Genomic DNA, 26,834 nt, shown 5'->3' on the forward strand with positions numbered 1-26,834 from the left:
TTCAGATTCTGAACTATTGACTGGCGAATATTTGGGAATCTCACCGATTTCCTTTTATATCTCATATGCTATGTTTTCTGTTCGCTTGGGTGCTTAATTACATTGACTGGATGCAAATTACGCCTCTGCGAACAGCGGAAAATCGTAGAGAGTAAATGTGCCACTGGCACACACTTCCAAATTGGACTGCTTTTAGAGCTACATGTTGCGGACTGGAAACAATTACCAGGGGAACGTGACAAAAGCCATGTCGCTGAATGCTTTGTTACACTGGCCGGCGTAATCGTTTTGATATTGCCCACAGGAGCGAACGCGTGTCGAAACTCTTCGCGGACATGAACGTGCGAACGCTGGCTGCGTGGAGGCAATATGTGTAACGCATTACATGCGTAAGAGATGAGTCACGCAGTTCCTTATTACACTTGCTACAGTGCAACACACTCTTTATTACACAAAAATATGAATACACTGTAATGACTTTATAATTCACAATTCCATTCCATGCTGGTTCATCGCAATACCAATAGAATAATCCAGATAGTCCAAGGTCCAGCGAATCTCTCAATAATCCGTAGAAGAGCAATCCAAAACGTAGTTCAGCTGCAATCTAGTAAATAGCCAGGTCACGAAAGTACTGTGTAAGCCAGGTAGAGACTTAAGCACAGCACTAGTCGTAGTACCTTGCAGCGGCCATGTGGCCAGGTTGTATCTCCAGCATAAGGGAATCGGCCTGGCTCATGTTAATGGCCGCTGACTCCTCTTACAAGCTGCTTGAGGAGTCGCTGATAGCGGACATGTGTACAAAATGTACATCTAACCACATAGCTCTAACCTCACGTTTACAGAAACCGTACATCTTAAAGTGATAACAAAGTAGGCGAATGATATTTAGCACTGTAATAATTGAAATGATTGCACTAGTATATTTAGAAAGATGAAACTTACATCTCTCTGTGCCTTTGTTATCCCTACGGTAGAAAAAAATCTTATGGTCCAGCATTTCTGAAGCTAGTGTTAAATTTGAAGATGTGTACCTCGAAGTTTGTTTCTTGTTACCAATATTAGTTTATTTCCAACAATAAGCGGCTTTCACTCGGTTAATAATCGGCAGAAATCAAACCTCCATTTGGATCGGACTTCCTTAACTCTTCTCCAAAAAGGTTTGCAGTATACTGCTGCATCCATTTTCAAAAAGCTGCCACTCGAATCCAAAAATCTTAGCAGTAATCTACGCGCTTTCAAATTGAAACTGAAGAGTTTCCTCATGGGTCGCTCCTTCTATCCCGTCGAGGAGTTCCTTGAAAAATTAAGCTGATTCTCATTGTATTGCTGATAGCGTTTGCTTAAACTTATGGACTGATTTTCTTTCAGGTTCATGAACATTTATTTTTATCTGTTATTACTTTTATGTTGTAAGTTCATGTACTGACACGTTCCATGACCTTGGAGATTTGCTCCTCAATTTGGTCCTACGGAACTTGACATGTAAATAAATAAATAAATAAATAAAAGTGATGTGGTCACAACGGGCAACTGTGTCCTATTTGGAAGTAATCTATAACGAAAGTTCTGCAAGTGTTCTAATGCTTCTCTAAGTTGCAATGTTCCTGTACATAAGACAGTGTTCTAGGCACGGAAAAATTTCCCTACGGTTGAGTCAGCAACTTCGGAAGTTCAAGGCCTTCTAGTATTAACACCAGAAAAAAGAGAAGCTCTTATATCATTAACGTAACTGATGACAGCAACCGGCGTTGAAGAATGTCCTTTCACTGCAACTTCTCTCTGTCTATGAAAGTGTCACAAAATAACGACTGCGGCATCCTATAAAACATTTTCTTTTGGATGAGGAATATAATTTGGTTCTTTGACAAGAAAGCGGCTTTTCTCTTCGGTCACAGATCACTATGAAACTGATTTCTTTCTTCGTCTATGAGTACCAGGTGCTACAAGTTTGTTTCCATTTTTTGCGACGTGCCATATCGTCTAAGGTCGTGAAACTTAAGTAATACATTCTTTGCACGCCACTGTGTGACGCATTACCCTGCAGTATAAGAACATGGATAATGCTATGGACTGACTAAGCATTTGATACTGGATGTCACAGGCAGGTAACCCGTGATCAATTTCCTGCCAGACTAGTCTAATGTTCCATAGCTGCTTGTATAAGTTGTACAGTAGGCAGCAATTTGCACACAGACTGCATATATCGCATTGTCGCCATAGAGGGAAAGCAGTCATATGTGCTTCCGTTTCAATATTTTTATCTGTCTTGTAGGTATACTGTAATGACAGGGATGAAATCGAAGGTTTTGGCAGAGGTCGGTAAAGTTATTCCAGGTATGGATGAATGGAAGAAGGAAGAGAAATTAGGGTTTAACGTCCCGTCGGTGCGAATAGTGGAAACTGATGTGCATACTTCACGTAACTTTGGCTAAGGAAAAGGATTTATGACTATTGACGTACTGCCGAGAGTTTTTAACACTGTCTCATATGTGCTGTATTGGCAACTATTGCAGAACTCACCATATCAAATATGTGGTTGTATACGTCATAAATTAAATACGATTTACGAAATAACCTTCTGTTGTGTTTATAACGGGTGAGAGTATACCTCAAAAATAAATATTTTAGGCCTATTGCTATCGGAGCTCTGTTTCGTCAAAACGTTTGTCCTTCTCATTACTATCTCGAGAGCAGATATATCATTTTCCGAAATAATCTAGTTACACTGATCGTTTGTTGTACTACATTAAAAATAATAAACTCTATTGGGATTGGTTAGTACAACTGCTTCTCCGTGTTTCATATTCGTGGTAACACATGCAGTAACAGAAAGAAAACCTTGTCAATATTAGTGAATACTCGCTGTTTTTTAATACTGAATACGTTTATTAACAGCTTATCTCCAAGTCATCACATTTAATAACACAAAAATGTTTAATGAAATGCGCTGAAACCTGTAATGTATAATTCTTGGTTATACTATAGGAAAAATAAGTGAAGTAACGCACAGAAGAAATTGAATCACATGAATTAGTGACATTTTCAGACTGCTTTCCGAGTCTGCAAATAGTACTTTTAGTTTAAAGAAATAATTGTCCTCTGAAATCGTTGCAATGTATATTATGACAAATTAATTGCGCTGCATAAAATATTTTCCTACTGTTTCCCAGAGAACAGTTCTATTTAACGGTCAGCTGTCAGGTTTTTGAAAAGCGAGATGTCGAGTATTGTTTAGAGTTTCTGATATTTTTATTAATCATCCTAGGGGAAAATAGGATTATTTAAAAACGCTTGGTTGCTTTTGACAGCCTACTGTAATTCACAGACAAACTCCTCGGAGAATATAGAATGCTTGAAAACTGCATTATAAAAAAAAAAGATTTTCTCTGAACGAATGATTATTGCATATAACCTATGTCAAGAAAGGTAAGGAAAACCACCGACACCGTCACTTCAGACACTTCTAAGCGCGTATCTCAAGGGGACTTTATGTTAGTGACATCTATCTGAAGAATACATGCCTCATGGTTGTGGCATTCGCGAAGTGTACATGTCCGTGGAACACTTGTCAGCTGCTTTAACCTCCTTGTAAACTTGTTCATTCCGTATGAAATCATAACACGTCATTGCAACAATTTATTTTTTCCGTTATTATTACTGACTAGTCGCCGATGCCTTCATTAGGGTTAAGTGAGGTAGAGACGTGTCACAAATTGGATAGTATATTAACAGAAATTTACATCAAACACCTAGGAACGTATGACGGTCATTACATCTAAGACCATTGGCGGTAGTATGTTACAGAGTACGGAATTTCAGAACAGTGTAGTTTTATATCAAGTCTGTAATGCTTTGTGCAATTTGTTTGAACTGACAAAAGTACGTCCTATAACGGTACTCAGGATTCCAAATTTTTCTGTGCTCTTGTTATTAGTCTCCCACGCCCCTCCGATACTGGTTAATTTTGATTATTCATCAGGTCCAAATCCGCACAAATTCTCAGAATTTCAAACCCCCCATCCAATTTCAGTAACATGTCAATTCAGTTGGACCTATGAATATAGAGTAACGATGGAGAAAATGTAATATAGTCGCATTTTTCAATAGACAGGTGCTAATAAATCTGCATCTATTGTTTACGCCAATGTTGTGACAACAGCTAGATGTAAACACTTAAGGAAATTCTGTACTTTTAGTATAATGTATCGTCTGTTGAGCACAGAGATGTTTATATGAAGAAATAATATTACAATATCTGCGGCTTCTTCATCTATCGCCCTTTTAGTGATGAAATTAATTAGTTCTTCGAACGAAGCAGTAACAGTAATTTTTAAGAATGTTTTTCATGGAGAAACAGCAGTCTGGCTGAAAGTATTTTGAAAATGGATTAACAAAGAATATTTTCGGTGGTAACCCGTTTGTATCAGTGTCTTTCCATGCTTAGATCCTCATAATATGATAGCAGGTGGCGGCAGTGTATGGAACAGGTGTTGTAATTCCACGTACGTCAACTGCTCGTTCATGGAGTTACAACACCCACTCCGTTCACCGCAACTCCTACCTTGATGGTATGAGGATTTGAGGATGGTCAAAAACTGAACGAAACCGGTTACCACCCAAATAAATGTTTTTGCGGTCGAGACTGTTTTTTAATCTATTTGGGACCAGTAACAGTCTTTCATGATCTCCCTCAACATTTGTCTTACTTTCTGAAACTAGACAGGTCTTTTCCTCCTGCATCTGAAGAAATCTAAGATTCTGGTAGTAACAGGAGGTAGTAATACTATTACTCAAGTGTTTCACATTATATTCTCTATTCACAAGTTTCGTAATGGTCGAGGAATCAAACAGAGAGTATTTTATATTCAGAAAAAACTTGTTGAAAAAACTGTTTATGCTAATAAATTCAGAAGAGTCATTTGTACCTTGGTTCTATCCTAGATTTGTGATAGTTAAAGCCAAGAAAAAATTAATGATAAGCAGTAATATTGTAAGAGATACCCTGGAAGCCACACAAAATTAACATAATTACCCTTTTGATATAATTCTTGACAGCCAAATTTAATAGCAAGAGCAAATATATTCCTGTGTTGTACGAAGAATAAGAAAAGTCATTCGGAACCCCTATATTAATTATTTTCGTCCAAAATATGGTTACAGTCAAACTGAAATGACTAATACCATGAAGTAATAATACCATGAAGTGTTGTAATAATACAAATTTATTTCATAGGACAATTTTATTCTATAATAAGTATGGAAAGGTCAGAAACTGAATAATGACCGTATTAGAACAGGAACAAGGTGAAATGTTACGTCTTCCTGACTTGTTTAATTTCTTTAAACCTACTGTGTTGCATGATGCTACATGTTTGTACTCCAACGCACTGAGTAAGTACGTATATTGCAGAAGTAGGTCACTTGTGTTTCTCGGAAAGCAATAAGGTAAATTAATAACGCTGGGGTAGAAGCAGTTACACTAAAAATTATGTGCAACTACGCAGAAGGAATGTGAACGCGTGTCAGGTTCGCGTATCACCTGTAGCAAATTAACCCTGGCAGGGAAGGCCAGACTAATAGAGTCGCATATCCTGACATGCCAGCCTGCCGCCTACGCTGCGTCTAATGAGCGTCGAGACCGTAACACTAGACAGGGCGCAACACCCCCCCCCTCCCCCTCTTCTTCCCCCAGCCAGCCCGACGCTCATGCCGCGCCGGTATCAAGAGACACATAACCAGCTGCTATGTCCGCAGGCGCATTCCGCTACGCTGCGAAACACGAGCCGGCTGCTATGGTTGCCTGGCTGCTACCAAGTGACCCATCTAATTGCAGCCTTCCATGTCGTCACTACCTTTCTGACGCGCCGTTTACTCATACGGCATTGACGTCTGATTGCATAGCACGCCCAGGAAGGTAGATTAATATTACAAGAGATTAGAGAAGTTGTCATTTCAAGTAATTTCATTCATACAGACATGTGGGCTACTACAGATGATTCGCGTGAGAAGCAATTGTAAATGTTTACTGTCACTACTAAACGGTTTTATTTTGTTATTTATTTCTACACTGACGGAAAAAAATCGCAACACCAAAAAATATGGATTTTCGGGAATACGTTTATCATTGTAAATGAGAAATGCTGGTGCATTAATAACCTGTGTAACCGTCGTAATGTTGACTGGAAGCAAGAAAACGTGCATCCATTTTGTTGTACAGGTTCCAGATGTCAGTTTCTGGGATGGAGCTCATTACCTATTGCAGTTGGTCGGTCAATATAGGGACGGTTGATGCTATTTGTGGATGACACTCCAGCCGTCGTCCGATGATGTTCCGTATGCGCTCGACTGAGACAGACCTGGTGATCGAGTAGGCCAAGGCAACATGTCGACACTCTGTTGAGCATTTTGGGTTACAACAGGAGAATGTGGACGAGGGTTATCCTGTTGGAAAACACTCCGTAGAATGCTGTTCATAAATGGCAGCACAACAGGTCGAATACGCAGACTGAGGCACGTATTTGTAATCAGGGTGTGCGGGATAACCACGAGTGTGCTTCTGCTGTCATACAGAATCGCACCCCAGACCATAACTCCTGGCGTAGATCCAGTGTGTCTAGCACCCAGATAGGTTTGTTGCAGGCCCTCAACTGGCCTCCTTTTGACCGACACACTAACATCACATGCACCCAGACAGAACCATCTCTCTTCAGAAAACACATCTCCACCGCGCCTTCCAATGAGCTCTCGCTTGTACCACTGAAGCCGGAAGTGGTAGTGGTTTGGGGTTAGTGGAATGCATGCCACAGGGCGTCTGGCCAGAAGCTGTCCTAGAAATAACCGATTTGTAACAGTTCTTCATGTCACTGTGTTGCCAACTACCGCTCAAATTGCCGCTGCAGATGCAGTACGGTGCGCCAGAGCCATACGCTGAACGCGATGGTCCTCCCTCCTGGTGGTGCCACGTTGCCGCCTGGAGCTGGGTCCTCTGGCGACCGTACATACCCGTGACCACCGCTGCCGGCAATCATGTCTACATTCGAATATAATGAATTTCCTTGAGACAGAGAAGTTGATGTCCATGCATCAGCACGGCTTTAGAAAGCATCGCTCCTGCGAAACGCAACTCGCCCTTTTTTCACATGATGTCTTGCGAACCATTGATGAAGGGTAGCAGACGGATGCCATATTCCTTGACTTCAGAAAAGCGTTTGACTCGGTGCCCCACTGCAGACTCCTAACTAAGGTACGAGCATATGGGATTGGTGTGTGTGTGTTGGGGTTTATGGGCGCTCAACATCGAGGTCATCAGCGCCCTATGGGATTGGTTCCCAAATATGTGAGTGCCTCGAAGACTTCTTAAGTAATAGAACCCAGTGCGTTGTCCTCGATGGTGAGTGTTCATCGGAGGTGAGGGTATCATCTGGAGTGCCCCAGGGAAGTGTGGTAGGTCCGCTGTTGTTTTCTATCTATATAAATGATCTTTTGGATAGGGTGGATAGCAATGTGCGGCTGTTTGCTGATGATGCTGTGGTGTACGGGAAGGTGTCGTCGTTGAGCGAATGTAGGAGCATACAAGATGACTTGGACAGGATTTGTGATTGGCGTAAAGAATGGCAGCTAACTCTAAATATAGATAAATGTAAATTAATGAAGATGAATATTAAAAAGAACCCCGTAATGTTTGAATACTCCATTAGTAGTGTAGCGCTTGACACAGTCACGTCGATTAAATATTTGGGCGTAACATTGCAGAGCGATATGAAGTGGGACAAGCATGTAATGGCAGTTGTGGGTAAGGCGGATAGTCGTCTTCGGTTCATTGGTAGAATTTTTCGGAAGATGTGGTTGATCTGTAAAGGAGACCGCTTATAAAACACTAATACGACCTATTCTTGAGTACTGCTCGAGCGTTTGGGATCCCTATCAGGTCGAATTGAGGGAGGATATAGAAGCAATTCAGAGACGGGCTGCTAGATTTGTTACTGGTAGGTTTGATCATCACGCGAGTGTTACGGAAATGGTTAAAAAAATCGTTCTAATGGCTCTGAGCACTATGGGACTTAACATCTGAGGTCATCAGTCCCCTAGAACTTAGAACTACTTAAACCTAACTAACCTAAAGACATCACACACATCCATGCCCGAGGCAGGATTCGAACCTGCGACCGTAGCGGTCGCGTAGTTCCAGACTGAAGCGCCTCTTCGTGAATCGCAACTGAGGAAATTGAGAGAACCAGCATTTGAGGCTGACTGCAGTACAATTTTACTGCCGCCAACTTATATTTCGCGGAAAGACCACAAAGATAAGATAAGGGAGATTAGGGCTCGTACAGAGGCATATGGTCAGTTATTTTTCCCTCTTTCTGTTTGGAAGTGGAACAGGGAAAGAAGATGCTAGTTGTGGTACGAGGTACCCTCCACCACGCACCGTATGGTGGACTGCGGAGTACGTATGTAGATGTAGATGTAGATGTAGATTCACACGACGTCTTCCTGCAACATCGCAGAAGGAACATCCAGCTTCTTGTAGCCCTATTACAAGACCGTGTTCAAACTGAGTGAAGTGTTAATACTGACTCTTTGTCGCCTTAAAGGCATTCTTGACTACCATAAATTCACCACGTCCAATCTCAAAGTTAATTAACGCTCACGACCATTGCAGAATGTGTTTAAAGTAAACTTGCATCCTCATAGTGGAGCTACTAGCGCCACTCTAGGAGTAGAAACACGCCTACCAAGTTTTGCTTGCGCCAAACAACTCCTCCTTGTGTTACGATTATTTTCCGTCCGTGTATATACCAGTTATTATTTTTTCACTAGTTAACAAATTATTATAGTTTTGTAATACATTTTTAACTGTTAACAAAACATTATCGTGAGTTACGAGCAATTTTTATAAATCGCCAAAAATTTTAAAAAGGTCGTCCGTCATTTTCAGTGCACTCTTATGCTCTCAAGAGGACACGCTGTTTTGTAAAGGCAGCAGGCTCATGGCGATTACCCTCGTGGATACTTTCTTACTAGTACTTCAGTCTTCATCCTACCTCATAAACAAGGCGGTGTCAGGATTGACGATCATGTAATAACACGAGCAGTCCTCCAATTAGAGAAAGTTCGGTTGAAATGTTGCCTCAGACTTATGCTTAACAATACATTTCTTCATCTCACCTGTTGTTGCTGTGCTGTTGTCCGAATAATACGATGCACCCCTCCATGTTAGTCATACAATAGAGCTGGATGTCCTCTGTAAATGAAACGGCTGCATTTTGAGCTTGCTTTCAAACGCTAGCAGTACTAAACATAGCAAAGTTATGTTGTCTAAAGGTACAAGGCCAGATCTTCCATACTCTTGCCCATGCATGAACTGAGAACGCTGTATCCCCTTTTTCTGGAACCGTAGCCTAGTCTAGCAAATGGTTCAAATGGCTCTGAGCACTATGAGACTTAACATTGAGGTCATCAGACCCCCTAGACTTAGAACTACTTGAAAGTAACTAATCTGAGGACATCACACACATCCACGCGCGAGGCAGGATTCGCGCGTGTGACCATTGGAGCAGCGCGGTTCCGGACTGAAGCACCTATTGCCGCTCAGCCACAGCGGCCGGCCTAGTCTAGCACCTCCATAGATATATAAATGTGCTTGCGTTTAGGTACGCCTACCTCTACTCTTGAGGCATACTAACCAACAGACTGCGGGAAGATATATAGTCCTCACGAAATGAGAACGACGATAACATCTGAAAAATTCCAGCCTTTGTGGAGGATTTATTGACAGTTGTTCTTCCCGCTTGACTTTTGCGAATGGAACGCAAAAGAATGAGCTATGATAGTAACATCAGAACTATTCTCCACCACATAGCATAAGATCGAGGATAACATTGCTAAAGGAACTACGGTTCATAGACAACGCGTTCGTCGTGTTACGTTATTCTGGGTGATTGTTCAGCCTTATTGCGCAGCACTCTGATCGTGCCATTCGCCTTTGGAGAACGGTTAGAGGGAGTAAGACGTACGTGATGGACAGAGTCTGGACGATCATCACACACCTTTGGAAAAGAAGACGAACATATTTTCCGACAGGCATGTCCAGCTCCAGCAGGCACGGCTGTTGTCATGTGGCAAACGTTGATGACACTGTGTGCCATCATCGTTGTCAACTCATAACGCAAGACTACCTGTTGCACACCAACGGTGAAGACTCTCTTAACACTTTATTTGCACCACCCAGACTCTTCAGCCATCATGACTGATGACTGTGGTGTCGGCGAGCCAGCGCCCACCTAGTTGACGATGAACAGTCCGCCAGTCTGTATGGAAACAACTTGATATGACGCTTCTTGTCATACTGCCTGATCTATTTACTTTCGATTGTTTGTATATCTTACCCTGTAAATGACACAATTTCTGTTGTGAGTTCAGGGTGCGTATAAGAGTAAACAGTAGTTTATGAAGTTAGCAAGTTTTATCTTATGGAAACAACAGCGATTGCTATAATGGTCAAAATCACTTTCATTTTACAAAACAATCGTAATTACGTTTTCGGTAGCCACTGTCTCAAAGAACCATCCTCAGATGCATGTGTTTCCCGGCACCTGAAGATGTGTGCTGCATGGATCTGAAGGCAGCCGTCAGAGGCAGTCCAAACAGAAACATAATCACGATTTTGTCGAAAAATAAATCATTTCATCAACAGGGTTTAACAGATCGGGTAGCATGTAAATTTGGAGGTGATAAGTGCACCAAAATTATGGCACCTCTGTGTTTCACGCGTGCAGATTAACTTACAATAAATAATTAATAATCAGCAGAAGAAAAGGATACAGAAGTTCATCACCGGGTGGCCCTGTTTATGGTACAAAAATATTAATTATAGTATCAAGCTAATTGAAAATAAAGAAAGTTAAAGGAGAAACGCGATTCTAGCGTGACAGAAGATTCTCCAACATTGAAATACATGTGTATGTAGTAGCACCATGCGAGGAATGTAGGTTCGCTTGAATCATATGAGTCACACTAACAGCCATCGCCAGGTGTAAGCTTTTAATTCAAGTACAGTGGTACCAGTGGTAATATTTTAGTAGCAATACGGTATGCAATAACCATAAATCGTCTAATTGATGAGATTCTGCCACACTGTCTTTCATTGGGAGGAATGAAGTATCCGTTTGTTTCTCATTGATTATTGCGCAGTCTCGGCTCTGAAGCCATTTAAAAAAAGTCATCTGAAACATATACAGAAAATATAAAATAGCCATTGCTTCCTCCCACAAACGGAAAAACTGTTTTGCGTAGTGTAACAACATACATTGACATACTTGTGTTTCAGTACAGTAAAACGACATCAAAACGACGGCTGTAGATGTTTCGTTTTATTATGTACTTGGTTTGCAGTTGAAGCATTTATCAAATCACAATGAAGACCATAGGAGGTATGAGAGAAAATGAAACACAATTAAGTATAATTAAAAATGGCGATTATACAGTATTTCAGCTCAATCATTAATTTACTGAAATCGTACGCCCTTATCCCTGAAAGAAGAAACTAGGGGCCATGTATACAGCTGCCGCTGAACGCAGAGACTTTAAATAATCTTTGCTTATGCGAAGCAACAGAGTGTACCACGGCGAGCGATACGCAGTTATTCAAGCGATATACGGTGTGTAACAAAACTAAAACAAGAAAAAACTGTCTACCAAGGATGGGCCGTAAAGTGCATACTTTAAGCTCTATGAGCACTTGTGTTTAGTAGGAGAGATATGTTTCACATTAGCGAAGATGACCAAGTGTTCTTAGCTCTTCAGGTATGCATGTATGTTTATTAGGCTTTTTTGCTTGTCGTATCGTGTTTTTTCCACGGTACGCGTTTACGCCATTGATTATGATAATCCTGTAAATGTGAAGAGCAGAATTCCGTATTACTAAGAGTCCCTGGCATCTATATTAGCGACTTTTCACATGAGCCATTCCGTAACAATTGTCGGTTGCCTCGCTAACTGACTCCCAGTGCGTGGGGTATGACGTCCTATGATGCCCAATACTTCCATCAAATTTTCTTTGCCAGCACAGTTGCATGTAAATGAAGTCCCACAATCACTGGATGTACAATTTGAAAACAAAACTGTCAAAGTCATTTAGTGCCAGACGGGAGACGCTACTTCCAGTGTCGGATGCTGATTGTCATTTCTGGTAGCTCTACAACCGGCTTCTCCCTCTACCCACGTTTACGGTAAAGCTGATCGAAAAAATCGAAGATGGTGGAAAACACTGCACTCGTGCTGTGTATGTTATAGAAGCAAGTCGCATGTCTTTTGTAACAACGAGGTGAGGCGGGGGGGGGGGGGGGAATTCAAGTTATTGTAGGAAAATACGTCAAGTTAATTGACATAAAATTAAAATAAGCCGTTTGTGTGAAAGCAAAATTGCGGAAAAATTAGAAATGGTAAAAAAGTGCACTCGTTCTATGCAAAATTACAGGAAATTAAATGTAACAATAGCTGTTCTAAGCTGAAATAATGGCGCGATCGTCGTGAGTGACCTTCGATTACGATTTGGTTCTTTCAGTTTGGCATCAGTTAAAGATCTTCCTACTTGAATAGTACTAGAAAGGAGCACATTGAATATAATGTTTTTATTGACCAAGGTAAATTTAATCAAATAAAAACTTTTCCTGTTGAGAATGGTATTTCTGATCGCTATGCGCATCTAGTTACTGTATATGACATAGCTCTATACAGTAATCCAAAACAATTCTCCAAAATAGTGCGTTCAGTTAAGGATTTAGGTCCCCCAATTTTTTGGGAAAGCTTGTTAACAGTTAGACTGGGGTTAGGTGTACAGGAAACTTGAAGCCAATTTAAAATTTAACCTAATTCATGATACCTTTGTGAGTATATGTGAAAACAGTTTCCCTTAGGTAACAGAGAAATATAATTGTAACAAACCATCTAAAAACTGTGGTTTACTAAAGGTTTATAAATATCTTGTAAAGAGAAAAGGGAAATATATCTTTTAGCTAGAAGGAGTAATGGTCCAAAAACAGTCAAACATTATAAAACCTACTGCACTGTATTAAGAAAAGTTATTAAAGAGTCCAGAAGTATGTGTATTGTGCCATAGATAAAATTAAAACAATTTGGAATACTGTTAAAAAGGAGACAGGGCAAAACCGGGAGCACAGGAAGACTGTATTTCTATCAAACTCAGTGAAATGTTTGTCAATAAACGTCAGGAGTAGAAAATATTTTTAATAATCATTTTTTGCGTGCTGTAGAGAAAATAGGACCCAGTTGTTATTAGAAAATGCAAGGTGGTGTAGGGAAGAGGCAATACATATGCAATTTGATAAAACTGAAATTCAAACCACCTCTCCTGCTGAATTTAGAAAAATAATAAATTCACTCAAAAGTAAAAGCTCGCGTGGAATTGACGGCATTTTCAACAGAGTACTGAAAGCATGTTCCCAACAGATACGTCGGACTCTTAGCCACGATTGTAGTAGCTCACTGAAATTGGGCCTTTTTCCAGACAGCATTTGCTATTGGTAAACCATTTCATAAAAAGTGGAATAGGTCTGATGCTAACAACTTCCACTTCTGACAGCTTTATCCAAAATTGTTCGAAAGGTAATATATTCAAGAGTAGCTTCATTTATTTGTACTAACAAAATATCAGTTTGATTTTTAGAAAGATTTTTCAACAGAAAATGCTTTATATGCTTTACCTGATCGAATATTAAATGCTTTGAGTAACCGAACATCATCAGTTGGGACATTTTTGTGATCTCTCAAAGACATTTGTCTGTATGAATCATAAAATTTTTCTAGATAACGTTAAGTATTGTGGTATGAGTAGGACAATACACATATGGTTTAGTCCGTATTTAACTGGAAGAATGCAGAAGGTTGAAATTAACAGCACAGATGGTCTGTAAAAATCAGCAGAGTCCTCTACCTTGGGAGGTATCAAGAACGGTGTTACAGAGAGTTAAGTCTTGGGTTCCTTATTGTTCCCCAATGATACAAGTATAGTAATGATCAAACAAGAATGTCTTTTAGAACATTATTAAGTGGCTCTCTGCAAACAGACTCCCACGAAAGTTTGAGAAAACGCAGTATATACAGTTCTGTACAGTAAATAGCATGACGCCATTGATAAATGTCGACATTGAACAGATGTCTGTTGCTAAGACATAATATTCAAAATTTCTGGGTGTGTGCATTAACGAAAAACTGAATTGGAAGAAACACATTGATGATCTGCTGAACTGTTCTAGTTCAGCTAATTTTGCTATTAGGGTTATTGCAAATTTTGATGGTAAGTAAATTAGCTTACTGTGCCTGTTTTCATTCCGTATAGCATCATATGCTGGGGCAATCCATCATTAAGAGAAAAAAGTACTCACAGCACAAAAGGGTGTAATTAGAATAATAGCCGAAGCCCACCCAAGATCATCTTGCAGACATTTATTAAAGGAACTGGGGATAATACCTGTACCTTCACAGTACATACATTCGTTAATGAAATTATTAATAACCCATCCCAATTTAAAAATAATAGTAAAAATATAGAAATAAAATACATAGCTATAACTCTAGAAGAATGGATGATCTTCACTGTTCTGGATTAGCTCTGACTTCGGCAAATTTAAACACTTCCGCTGGCCACTAACTCCCCAGACATGAACATTATTGAGCATCTCACTGTTCAGAAGAGATGTCCATCCTCTCGCACTCTTACGGATTTGTGGACAGCCGTGCAGGATTCATGGTTTCAGTTCCCTCCAGCACTACTTCAGACGTCAATCGAGTTCACGCCACGTCGTGTTGCGTCACTTCTGCGTGCTCGCGGGAGGTCTACACGATATTAGTTTCTTTGGCTCTTCAGTGTACAAGGATTCCGTTTTTATCGATGGTAGTACGGAATCCTAAAGTAGTACCAATTAAGTATAACTTGCTTAAAAATGTGATTACTGAGGCTGCAGCCAGAGGAATTTCACGTGGAAACCTGGCCATGAGAGACTGTGACACTTGGCAGGAGAGGGCTGGATAGGACTCATGGGTCGGAAAGATTACGATGCCACAGCAGAGCATGTGGTGGAAGCAAACTGGTCTCATGCATCACCACCTGCCCAGTTTACATTAAAGCTTGTTCCATAGATCTTGAATTCATTTCGTAATGGTGTGCAACGTGTCGTTTAACATAAGGTTTCTTTACACGATATAATTAATTATTGATTTTTTACAATTACTACTTCATATCTAAAAAGTCATATCTTGAGCAGAAGCAGTTGTCATTCAGAAATTCTTTTAATTTGTTCTTGAATGTTGGCTGTCTGTCTGTCAGACTTTTAATACAATTTCGTAAATGACCAAAGACTTTTGTGGCAGCGTAAATCACCGCCTTCTTTGCCAAAGCCAGAGTTAATCCAACATACTGAAGATGATCCTTTCTTCTAGTGTTATAGCTATGTATTTATTTCTATTTTTTACTATTATTTTTGAATTGGGATGGGTTATTAATAATTTCATTAACGAATATATGTACTGTGAAGGTACAGGTAACATCACCAGTTCCTTTAATAAATGTCTGACTGGAAATCCTTGTCTTCTTTCCATTTCACTGCTGAAGATGAAGAGAGAGAGAAAGTATATGAGGATATCGAAAGTGTAATACAGTACGTAAAGGAAGTCGAAAATTTAATAGTCATGGAGGCTGGATTGCAATTTTAGGGTAAGGAGTGGAAGAAAAGGTTACAGGAGAATATGGGGTTGGGACAAGAAATGAGAGAAGAGACAGGCTAATTGAGTTCTGTAATAAATTTCAGCAAGTAACAGCGAATACTCTGTTCAAGAATCACAAGAGGAGGAGGTATACTTGGAAAACGCCGAATGATACGGAAAGATTTCAGTTAGATTACATAATGGTCAGACAGAGATTCCGAAATCAGATACTAGATTGTAAGGCGTACTCAGGAACAGATATAGACTGAGATCACAGTGTAGTAGTGATGAAGAGTATGCTGAAATTTATGATATTAGTCAGGAAGAATCAATACGCAAAGAAGTGGGATACAGACGAATTAAGGGGACTGATGACCATAGATGTTAAGTCCCATAGTGCTCAGAGCCATTTGAACCATTTGAACAGACGAATTAATGAGTAACGAGATACGCTTGGAGTTCTCGAAGACTATAGATACAACAATAAGGAATAGCTCAATAGGCAGTATAACTGAAGAGGAATGGACATCTTTAAAGAGGACTATTACAAAAGCTGGAAAGAAAATCGTCGTTACGAAGAAGGTAACTGCAAAGAAACCATGGCTAACAGAAGAAATACTTTAGCTGATCGATGAAAGAAGGAAATATAAAAATGTTCAGGGACATTCAGAAAGTACAGATATACAAGTCACTGAGGAATATAATAAACAGGAAGTGCGGGGAAGGTAAGATGAAATGTCAGCATGAAAAATGTGAAGAAATTGAGAAATTAATGATTTCCGTAAAGAATGACTCAGCATATAGGAAAGCCAAAACAACCTTTGGTGAAATTCAAGGCAGGCGTGGTAACTTTAAGAGTGCAACGGAAATTCCACTCTTAAATACAGAGGAGACAGTTAACAGGTGGAAAGTATACACTGAAGGCCTCTATAAGGGTGGTAGGGTTGTCTGATGTGATCGAAGAAGAAACAGGAGTCGTTTCAGAAGAGATAGGTGATCCATATTAGAATCAGAATTTAAGAGAGCTTTGGAGGACTTTAAATCAAATGAGGCAGAAAAATAAATAACATTCCATCAGAATTTATAAAATCATTGGGTGAAGTGGCAACAAAACGACTATTCACGTTGGTATGCAAACGTTATGAGTCTGGTGACATACCATCTGACTTTCTGAAAAATATCACCCACACAATTCCGGGGACTGCAAGAGCTGACAAGTGCGAGAATTATTGCACAATCAGCTTAACTGCTCATGCGTCCCAGATACTGACGAGAATAATATACAGAAGAATGTAAAAGAAAAGCGAGGATGTAGTAGATGACGCTTCAGGCAAGATAAAGGCACCAGAGAGTCAATTCTGCCGTTTCGGCTGATAATGGACTGAAGAAAAATCAAGAGACGTTCATAGGATTTGTTGACATGGAAAAAGCTTTCGACAATGCAAAATGGTGCAAGATGTTCGAAATTCGAAGAAAACTAGGGGTAAACAATGGGGACAGACGGGTAATATACAATATGTACAAGAGCCAAGAGGGAATAATAAGAATTGACGACCAAGGACCAAGTGCTTGGATTAAAAAGAATGTAAGATAGGGATGCAGTCTTTCCCCACTATTGTTCAATCTGTACATCGAAGAACCAATGACGAAAATAATAGAGAGGTTCTGGAGTGGAATTAAAATTCAAGGTGAAAGGATATCAATGATACGATTCACTGATGACATTGCTATCCTGAGTGAAAGTGAAGAATAATTACATGATCGGCTGAATGGGATGAACAGTCTGATAAGCACAGAAAATGGACTGAGAGTAAATCGAAGAAAGACGAATGTAATGAGAAGTAGCAGCAATGAGAACAGTGAGAAACTTAACATCACGATTGATGGTCACGAAGTAGATGAAGTTAAGGAATTCTGCTACCTAGGCAGAAAAATAAACAACGATGGACGGAGCCGGAAGGACATCGAAAACAGGCTAGCAATCCCAAAAAAGGCATTTCTGGTCAAGAGAAATCTTCTAGTATCAAACATAGGCCTTAATTTTAGGAAGAAATTTTTGAGAATTTACGTTTGTTGAACAGCATTGTGTGGTAGTGAAACATCGACTGCAGGAAATCCAGAGTAGAAGAAAACTGAAGCATTTCAGATTTGGTGCTTCAAATGAATGTTTAAAATAAGGTGGACTGATAAGTTACGGAATGAAGAGGTTCTGCGCAGAATCGGAAAGGAATATGTGGAAAACACTGACAAGGAGAAGGGACATCTGCTAAGACAGCAGAGAATGACTTCCATGGTACTAGAGGCAGCTGTAAAGGGCAAAAGCTGTAGAAGAAGACAGAGATTGGAATAAATCCAGCAAATAATTGAAGACGTGGGTTCCAAGTGCTACTCTGAGATGAAGACGTTGGCACAGTAATCCATGGCAGGCCGCATCAAACCAGTCATAAGACTGATGACTCAAAAATAAAGGCAGTGTTAGCAGCCAATAATGTAAAAGGGCTAGCGTGGAAAGGAATATAGGTATATCAATATCAGACAGGAGATAAAGGAAGACTGCTATCGGAAAGGATAACGGTTACAAAATAAAACAGAATATCAAAATATTTGCACTAGAACTAAGTAATCAAGAAAAGAATTGTGCCTGGCATATGACAAACTGAAAAACGGGGTCTACAAATTTAAATATGGTTTATGGTACAAAAGAAAAATATCAGAAGGGTTGTGGAAAATTTGTCACTTCAAATGAAATAACACTGAAATAAATGAGTAGGTGGGTGCCACACTTACAAAAGGAACAGGAGAAAAAGTACAGAAAATAACAAAAAGAAGAACGTGCAAAGAGATCAATACCATTTTTGAAAGACGTGAAGGGTAAGATCATTGATAGTACAGTAGATGCTACGAACGATAAATATAGTTGCATGAACTAATCTCAGTCTTTTAGACTGTCAAGTATGGCATTAATAACACAATTTTAAGAACCATTTCTGGCAAATCGTCAAGTCCAAAAAGGAAAGTGTTTTAGATACATGTTGGTGAAGCTCGCACCTTGGGAAATGAAACCTTAGAATGAAAACAACACTATAAAATTGAATCATGCATCAGCAGGAACTGACCATCAATTAAAAAACGTACAATAAGATCTTCGATGTTTACTCCAGAAAATTATTTCTGATGTTGGCACTGTTAAAATCTTTTCAAGCAAAGTGGGATTAAAAAGCGCACCTCTTATACTCACTGACAGAAGAAGAAGTCTAAATGATACAGCGCAGCAATCCGTCGACCTTTTTTTGCAGGTTTTATTACGCAAATCCAGATTTCTGCTAGTGCCTAGCCATTATCAATGCACTATTTTTTAATCTCGATGCATGTTAGTTCCCTGTTGTTCGGACCGCAGTCACAGTTCTAACATGAAAAAACTTTATGTTCTGCCTTACGGCAGGTCTTGTCATGGGGGAAGCCTCGTCAGACAGGTCCACCGCATGAGCGTCTAGGGAAGTGATTCCAGTGGTGGTTTCCCGTTGCCTTCCACTGGTGATGATGAAATGATAATCAGGACAACACAACACCCGGTCCCTGAGCGGAGAAAATCTCCGACACAGCCGGGAATCGAACCCGGGCCACTTGGCGTGACAGACCGCCACGCTGACCACTCAGCTATCTTTTTTTTTTTTACTCTTTTTTATTTCTTCACGATGAAATAAAATACTTCTTCGGTAAAGAAAAGACACTTGTTTTCCTTTAAATCATTCCCTTGCGTAAAGTTCTTCTTCATGACGAAATAAAAAGACTTCTTCTGTAAAGAAAAGAATAGTATTTTCCTTGAAAACATTCCCCTGCTCGTCCTCCAACAAGGTGGCACTGACTCAGCTGACACGTGATCCTCAAAACTCGTCCAAGCTATCGGGGCAGACATGCATCGAGATGAAAAAAATAGTGCACTGATAATGGCTAGGCACTAGCCGAAATCCAGATTTGCGTAATAAAACCAGCAAAAAAGGAAAAAGGACGACTGATTGCTGCGATCTATCATTTATAAATTACATAATAGTCGCTGAGTTCACCCACTTTTCTAATGGAAGGTAAACTGATGAAGAAGTATTAATTTCAATCTTAATATTCGAGATTTGTTTTTGGAAAGGGTCCGCCTTGAGCAAAAATTTGTTTTTATTTTTATTTCGCAGACTTGTTTCTCTGAAGTTACAGACTCATTAGTGAGTTTTTTATTACCTTCCTATAGAACAAAAGAAATTCTTTCTAATACGTGTACACACATAATTTTCAGTTTTTAACACAGTATATACATACTTGAATAATAGACGAAGTCTTATGTATAATACCCTGTTGTAACATTCTGTTTATTTCCTGGATTTTATGTTATTTCAAATGGTTCAAATGGCTGTAAACACTATGGGACTTAACATCAGAGATCCCCTAGATTTAGAACTACTTAAACCTAACTAACCTAAGGACATCACACACATCCATGCCCGAGGCAGGATTCGAACCTGCGACCGTAGCAGCAGCGCGGTTCCGGGCTGATGTTATTTAATGCAGTTGCTTTGTTTAACAATTTGTCATCTACAGCCATATCAAACTTAATGTAGAACAGTTATTTACTTTGACATTTTACGACTGAGTATGATATGGTTATGCGCACCATTATCTAATACTATGTGGAAGATTGTGTGTGCGTATGTGTATACGCGTATCTGTATACGTGTGTGAGTCTGCAATACCTGTCACCTACTTTTTCTGGTTTCCCCACTATCTTCACTGCGAGGTCCTGCACTACGTAACTTTCACTCTCAGTGTTTGCAAACTACAGAAACAATATGGCAGACAGCTGAACAGCTCAATATTTTCTGTGAGGGAGTTTTGAATTTTTGTGGCTCGTATCTCCCATTTTGTTGTGTGTGTGTGTGTGTGTGTGTAGGTGAATGGGCGTGACTTTTATTTATTCAATTACTACTTTTATTTCTACTTTTGATTTGTTTACCTATTTATTTTTACTTATTGTGTGTGTGTGTGTGTGTGTGTGTGTGTGTGTGTGTGTGTGTGTGTGTGTGTGTGTGTGTGGTCGTAGGTTGCGTTCCAAAAATGAACAGCATAGAGACAGAAGTGATGATATTTTCTGCAGGACCTGATCATCATTTTGCAGGAAATGCTCAAGCACGTACAGTTCAAGCTGTTACTGATTTGTTTGACTGATGGGGCTGCTTAGTGCTATACCACCTACTGCACTCGCCTGACTTGAGCTCTCGTAAGATCAACTTGATTTCTAAACTGAAGGAAACACTTCACGGCATGCGTTTCAGAAATGCTACAAATTCGTCGGGCAACAGACCGCGCCGTGGGGAACTGTCAACACATCTGGCACTGCTAAGAGTTTCCTACGACTTCCACATCGCTGACAACGGCTTAGAACACAATTATCGTGACTACTTCGAAGGTCAGTAAAACTTTGAAACACGTATCTATTTTGTACGAGCTATAAATAAATAGTTGCCACAATTAAAGTTCCAACCCTCGTACATTCACATGCACTTTCACACAGACGGAAATGAGAAGGATGCAAATCTAGGATGATAAAATATATTCAATGTAAATGTAATAGAGGGTTTCCATGTGAACAGTTAGGTAATTTAAGTACGTGTATAGCGACACAGTACACAGAGACCTTTCAATACTTACTGTCTGGATCGCCCTTAATCAACGTCCTAGTAATTGTTTGGATGAACTTTAGACTGTTAGCGTGACCTGCGTCCAGATCTGAAGTATACACGACTGTAATGTTTAATTCATGTATACTAATTCAGGTATACAAATACTCGTAGACGACTAGTTGCGCACTTGGAACATTCCAGAGAGCCTGTGAATGAGAAAAATTGGCACTGTCGCGGTGGTAAATAGGGATGGGTACCTAAACTCAATTCCAACAACAAAAAATATAATCCTCAAAATGTGTTCTGGAAAATTTGGAAATTTATGGTAAGGTCTTATGGGACCAAAGTGCTGAAGTCATCGGTCCATAAGCTTACGCACTACTTGATATAACTTGAACTGCCTTACGCTACGGACGACACGTACTCCCGTGCCCGAGGAAGGACTCGAACCTCCGACGGGAGGAGCCGCGCAGGCCGTGAGAAGGCGCCTCAGACCACGAGACTACCCGCGCCACTAAGTGTGTCCTCCCTTGGACGTTTATAGCACAGTACTTCACAGAAAATTTTCACTATTTGAAGCTGTTACCGCTGACGCAGTTTCCTGTATAGCTTAGATACAAAATTCTGCAGGACTTGCTTACACGCACTGACCCGTCTTGCAGTACAACCTTTTTAAACTACCTGTCGGTCACTCAAAATTCACTTTATACGGATTCGACAGTGCGATGTGGACCTCCTGGTATCAATACTTGGTTTGTAGACAATTTTTGCAGAGTCATGTGTAACGCTGGCCTTGATTCTTGATTTCTCCCTGTGACATACAATTATGACTGCAATGAAAACGAAATGTAGATGGACAGGCCATAGAGCCAGGCGGCTAGATGGTGACTCGACCAAGCAAGTTCCTTGCTGGAAGACACAACAACTCAATGGACACGTATCAGTGAAAAAGAGGGTAATAGATGGAAAAGTCTAGCAGAAGCCTGTATTCAGCAACGACGACAAATGGCTGATGATTATGATGTTACCACTTGACGGTTTCTCATCAGAATTACTGTTTTACCTTTAGCAATGCAGCGAGAAATGACATGATGCCCCTTCCCACTAGGAGAAAATTTGGTCTTTGATACTTATGGAGTATTACTAAGCAATTAAAGCTCCATTAGGGCAAATTCCTAACTACTTAAAAGCAACTAGAGGCGCAAAGTGTGAACGTCCAACTAGACTAACCATTTGTAATAGCATCCGTTTCAATGTAATTCAGAATTTTCTCAGATCTTGCTCTATATTAATATTCTTCTCAACATGTAATAATTTAAGTGTTATTGTACCACATAATCACCCCTTGCAACCAAACGTAAAGTACTTGGACGAAACCAAGTCTGAAAATGGCACGTTATACTCTGCGCACGAATTACAAATTCACGGCACTCATCTTTCGGCTACACAGCCGCCAGGAAAGCAGTTTCCAGAGTGTGCTTACTCCAGATTTAATTATGGCTTAGTCTCTGCGCCCGCAAACCCAGTGTGTACTTGGCAGTCGAGAGCACTAATTTGTTGAGACAGAGAGCTCCAGAGATAATTTATTTAATAATGCGTAATTAAGTGAGAAGGGCCACAGAAGGCAAATACAGGAAACGAGTGGAGTGGATGCCACAGTTAATTGGGTCGATGGTTTGCACGGCTGGCTGAGTATCTACTTTTGGTGGAGAGACGGTGCTGTGAGGGTGGGCGTGGGTGGTGGTAGGAGGGGTTGGAAGTCAGCCACAGAGAGAGAGAGGAAACTGGAAAGGAAGCTTATGTCTAAATTCATGTCATGTTGTTCAGGCACTACGATTGAGACAGAGCATTGTTCATATACTATTTATAAATAGGTGCTCATGACGGAAGAGAAGGTGAAAATGTTTTCCTTTCTACGATACTGATTGAAGCAGAAGAAATGAATTAAAATTTGTGCTGCTGCCGGGACTCGAACCCGGTCCTTCTTGATAACCATTTCACCATCACAGCATTGCGGTTAACATTGCTGCACGAACTATCCAACCTGAGGGCCCCCTCCAACACAAATTTGTTAGTTATAGTGCTGTGGTTGTGTAGTGGTTAGCATTTCTCCTTAACAAGCAAGAAGACCAGGGTACGAGTCCCGGCTGCAGCCCAAATTTTGATTCAATTCTTCTGCTACAATCATTATCGCAGATAAAGGAGAGACTTCAATGTCTCAGGGAAAAATATAATTATAATATCTACGTTAATTAACAGTAGAGGGACAGTGATATCACACGTCCTTCTGAAATATTTCGTGTTATTCCCAATAAATCACTATCACAAAGATGGAGCTCATACTAATCATGTTGAGACTAATAATTTCGTACGAGTTTCCTGTAAGTAACTGCGTAGAATGCTCTCATTGTTAACGTTGTTAATCTCATACACTCAAAGCCATACCCGTCCTCAGAAGTATGTATGCTACAAGATGTAAATATTAAATACTAAAGCATACATAGAGAGTATTCTATAAACCATTTTCAGCATTTGCTGCACGTGAACGTGTTACATATCTGTGATTTTATCGGTTGCTGTACACTGTTTTCTTTTTCTTTTTTCTTTTTTTTGCCGATTCTACGCTGTACGACTCTTCAACTTTTTTACGTGAACACGTAGCTCATCATTAACCCTCTCGTAATGATGTCCTGTTATATGTGTTGGCTTCAATAGAGTAAACCTGTTGGGTGGTGTATTTCTGACGTAACAGTTTGGTTTCTTATTAATCATTACAATTTCTGGTTTTCATATAGGCCTACTGTTCCTAGGAATCACTGCCAAATGTATTTTCTTGTTCCGCTTTCAACTTTTTATCTAGACTGCTTTCCTATGTGGCTCGTCTTTTGTAAGCATGCTTAATTAGTGGAAATTGGCTGGCTCTGAGCAATATGGGACTGAACTTCTGAGGTCCTCAGTCCCATAGAACTTAAACTACTTAAACCTAACTAACTTAAGGACATCACACACATCCATGCCCGAGGCAGGATTCGAACCTGCGACCGTAGCGGTCCTGCTGTGTGAGACTGTAGCGCCTAGAACCGCACGGCCACCCCGGCCGGCTAATTAGTAGGAATTTTTACTATTACTTTGAATAGTCTTCTTACTAACGTAGCTTTGTAACTAATAATTTTTTTGTTTGCTTCTATGTTTCCTACATTTCTTAACTTTTTTTGCCCACTATTCGAATCATAATATTACATCCAGTTAACCTGTGATTGCACAGCTGTTTGCCCAAAACACGACATTCATCAGCGTTAGTGTTTCTCGTTATGACCAGCGATTTGCGTCTGCCTGGACGCACGACCGCAGGTTGTCCTACCCTCCTGACCTACTTCCATGCAGAGAATGTTTGAATGTTCCTCTGGTCATTGGATGCTGAGAGTCAGGTACACCACAACTTGTCAGATACTGCGATGCATGAATTCTCGCATAGAGTTAAAGCAACATGGGATGACGTACATCTTTTCTTGTCCAGCATATGGAGCATGTTGAAGCACGTTCTGCAACTGTAATACTGACTTTGAATAAAATGCCAGCACCAGTTGCAGCTTGCTTTATATTTTAAAAACCACGAGTGGTATCGGTGCCCAAAACAATTACCCAGTGGTTTATGTCAGGCATCTTGGGAGAACACAGAACGACACGGAAGTTTTAACAGAAAAAGAAAAGTGCGACTGGTTATGGTATTTTATTCATAACGAGCTGTACCTCGCCACGGGTTTCTGAGACTCAGCCTGGTTAAACGGAAAGGAACTGAAAGAGAAAGCACAACGCTTTTAATGGTTATGGGAATTGGATGTACATCCGAATCCCCTTCTCTCCCCCACCCCACCCCCCTGCCTATCGACCTCCTGGTCACCCTCACTTTGCTCATTCCCTCTTTATCTCCCCCCCCCCTCCTCCTGCTCTTTTCTTGGGCCATCTTCTCTCTCTCGCTCTCTATGCCAATTTGCTCCCTTTATCTGTTGTTTATATGTCGTATCATGCTCCAAGCGACGCAAAAAAAAAAAAAAAAAAAAGCACGCTCGCAGGCGAATAGAACTTCGTGACAAAGTTTTAAACCACTGACTGTACAGATTTTAAAGAAATGATGAACATCTATGATTTTATTTGTACAGACGTAGGAATCGGTAATGAACTGTCGGTGGTTGAAGAAAAATGGTTCAAATGGCTCTGAGCGCTATGGGGCTTAACATCTGAGGTCATCAGTCCCGTAGAACTTAGAACTACTTAAACCTAACTAACCTAAGGACATCACACACATCCATGCCCGAGGCAGGATTCGAACCTGCAACCGTAGCAGTCGCGCGGTTCTGGACTGAAGCGCCTAGAACCGCTCGGCCACACCGGCCGGCGGTGGTTGAAGATTTTGATTTTATATATATAACAAAACTTACGCATTTATATGCTACAAGATGTAAATATTAAATACGGAAGCAATTATAAATAGAGAATATTCTATAAACCATTTTCAGCATTTGCTGCACGCGAACGTGTTACACATCTGTGATGTTATCGGTTGCTGTACACTGCTGATACGACACTGCAGTAGATTTATAAATGCACGCTCGTATTCGAATGCAACGCAATCGGTGAAGAACTTTCGGAGATACACTATCTTCAGCAAACGAGCATTTACATTTTCATTTATGTAGATACTTCCCATTATAATGATGTTGAAAATGTAGCACTCGGCAGGTCGCTTGTAAGTTCTCTTGTAGCGAGTCGACGATGGCATTGTAGACAGCTGAGGTAAGTTCCATAACATCTGTCGGCCGAGTGAAGCAACTCCTTAGCCCTCGTGGAGACTCAGAAGTCCCGCGCACACTCCTGTAATTGCTGCTGCTCCGCCCGCGGGCCCGGTGTTTCTGCACGCCCCGGCGCCGAGGCAGGTAGCGGCCTGGCCACCCAGTACATCCGGCAATTAAATGCCACCACGCTTCCAATTAATTTACGGCGCCCCAACGCCGCCAGCAGCGTTACGCTAGCCAACAGCCAAGTCACACCGAGCGGTGACGCCAGTCATAAAACTAATTATCCACTCTACAGAAAATGTGCTCTGACATGGAACGAACGACCTTCTTCTGACGGTTGCCCATTGTATTATTTCAGTACAGCACTTGAGTTAATTATAAGAAAAATCTCAATTAAATACTAGTATATAGAAAGGATCAGTAATGTCAGGCATAATTATCGTCTCTTGTACTACGGACTGCTGGCTGACTAGCTACACTCCTGGAAATTGAAATAAGAACACTGTGAATTCATTGTCCCAGGAAGGGGAAACTTTATTGACACATTCCTGGGGTCAGATACATCACATGATCACACTGACAGAACCACAGGCACATAGACACAGGCAACAGAGCATGCACAATGTCGGCACTAGTACAGTGTATA

General features: G+C 40.5%; 1 protein-coding gene across 1 annotated transcript in view; it reads right to left on the minus strand.

Annotated features, from left to right (window-relative positions):
- The window catches only part of LOC126235067 (uncharacterized), a 145,161-nt gene extending 118,810 nt beyond the window's left edge, over positions 1-26,351 (minus strand). Inside the window, exon 1 of the mRNA XM_049943801.1 lies at positions 26,261-26,351. Within this exon, the coding sequence (XP_049799758.1) occupies positions 26,261-26,351 (91 nt within the window). The remainder of the gene's footprint in view (positions 1-26,260) is intronic.
- Between the last annotated feature and the right edge of the window lie 483 nt (positions 26,352-26,834).

Source organism: Schistocerca nitens, chromosome 2, assembly GCF_023898315.1.
Source record: "Schistocerca nitens isolate TAMUIC-IGC-003100 chromosome 2, iqSchNite1.1, whole genome shotgun sequence".
In the NCBI taxonomy this organism is placed as follows: Eukaryota; Metazoa; Arthropoda; class Insecta; order Orthoptera; family Acrididae; genus Schistocerca; species Schistocerca nitens.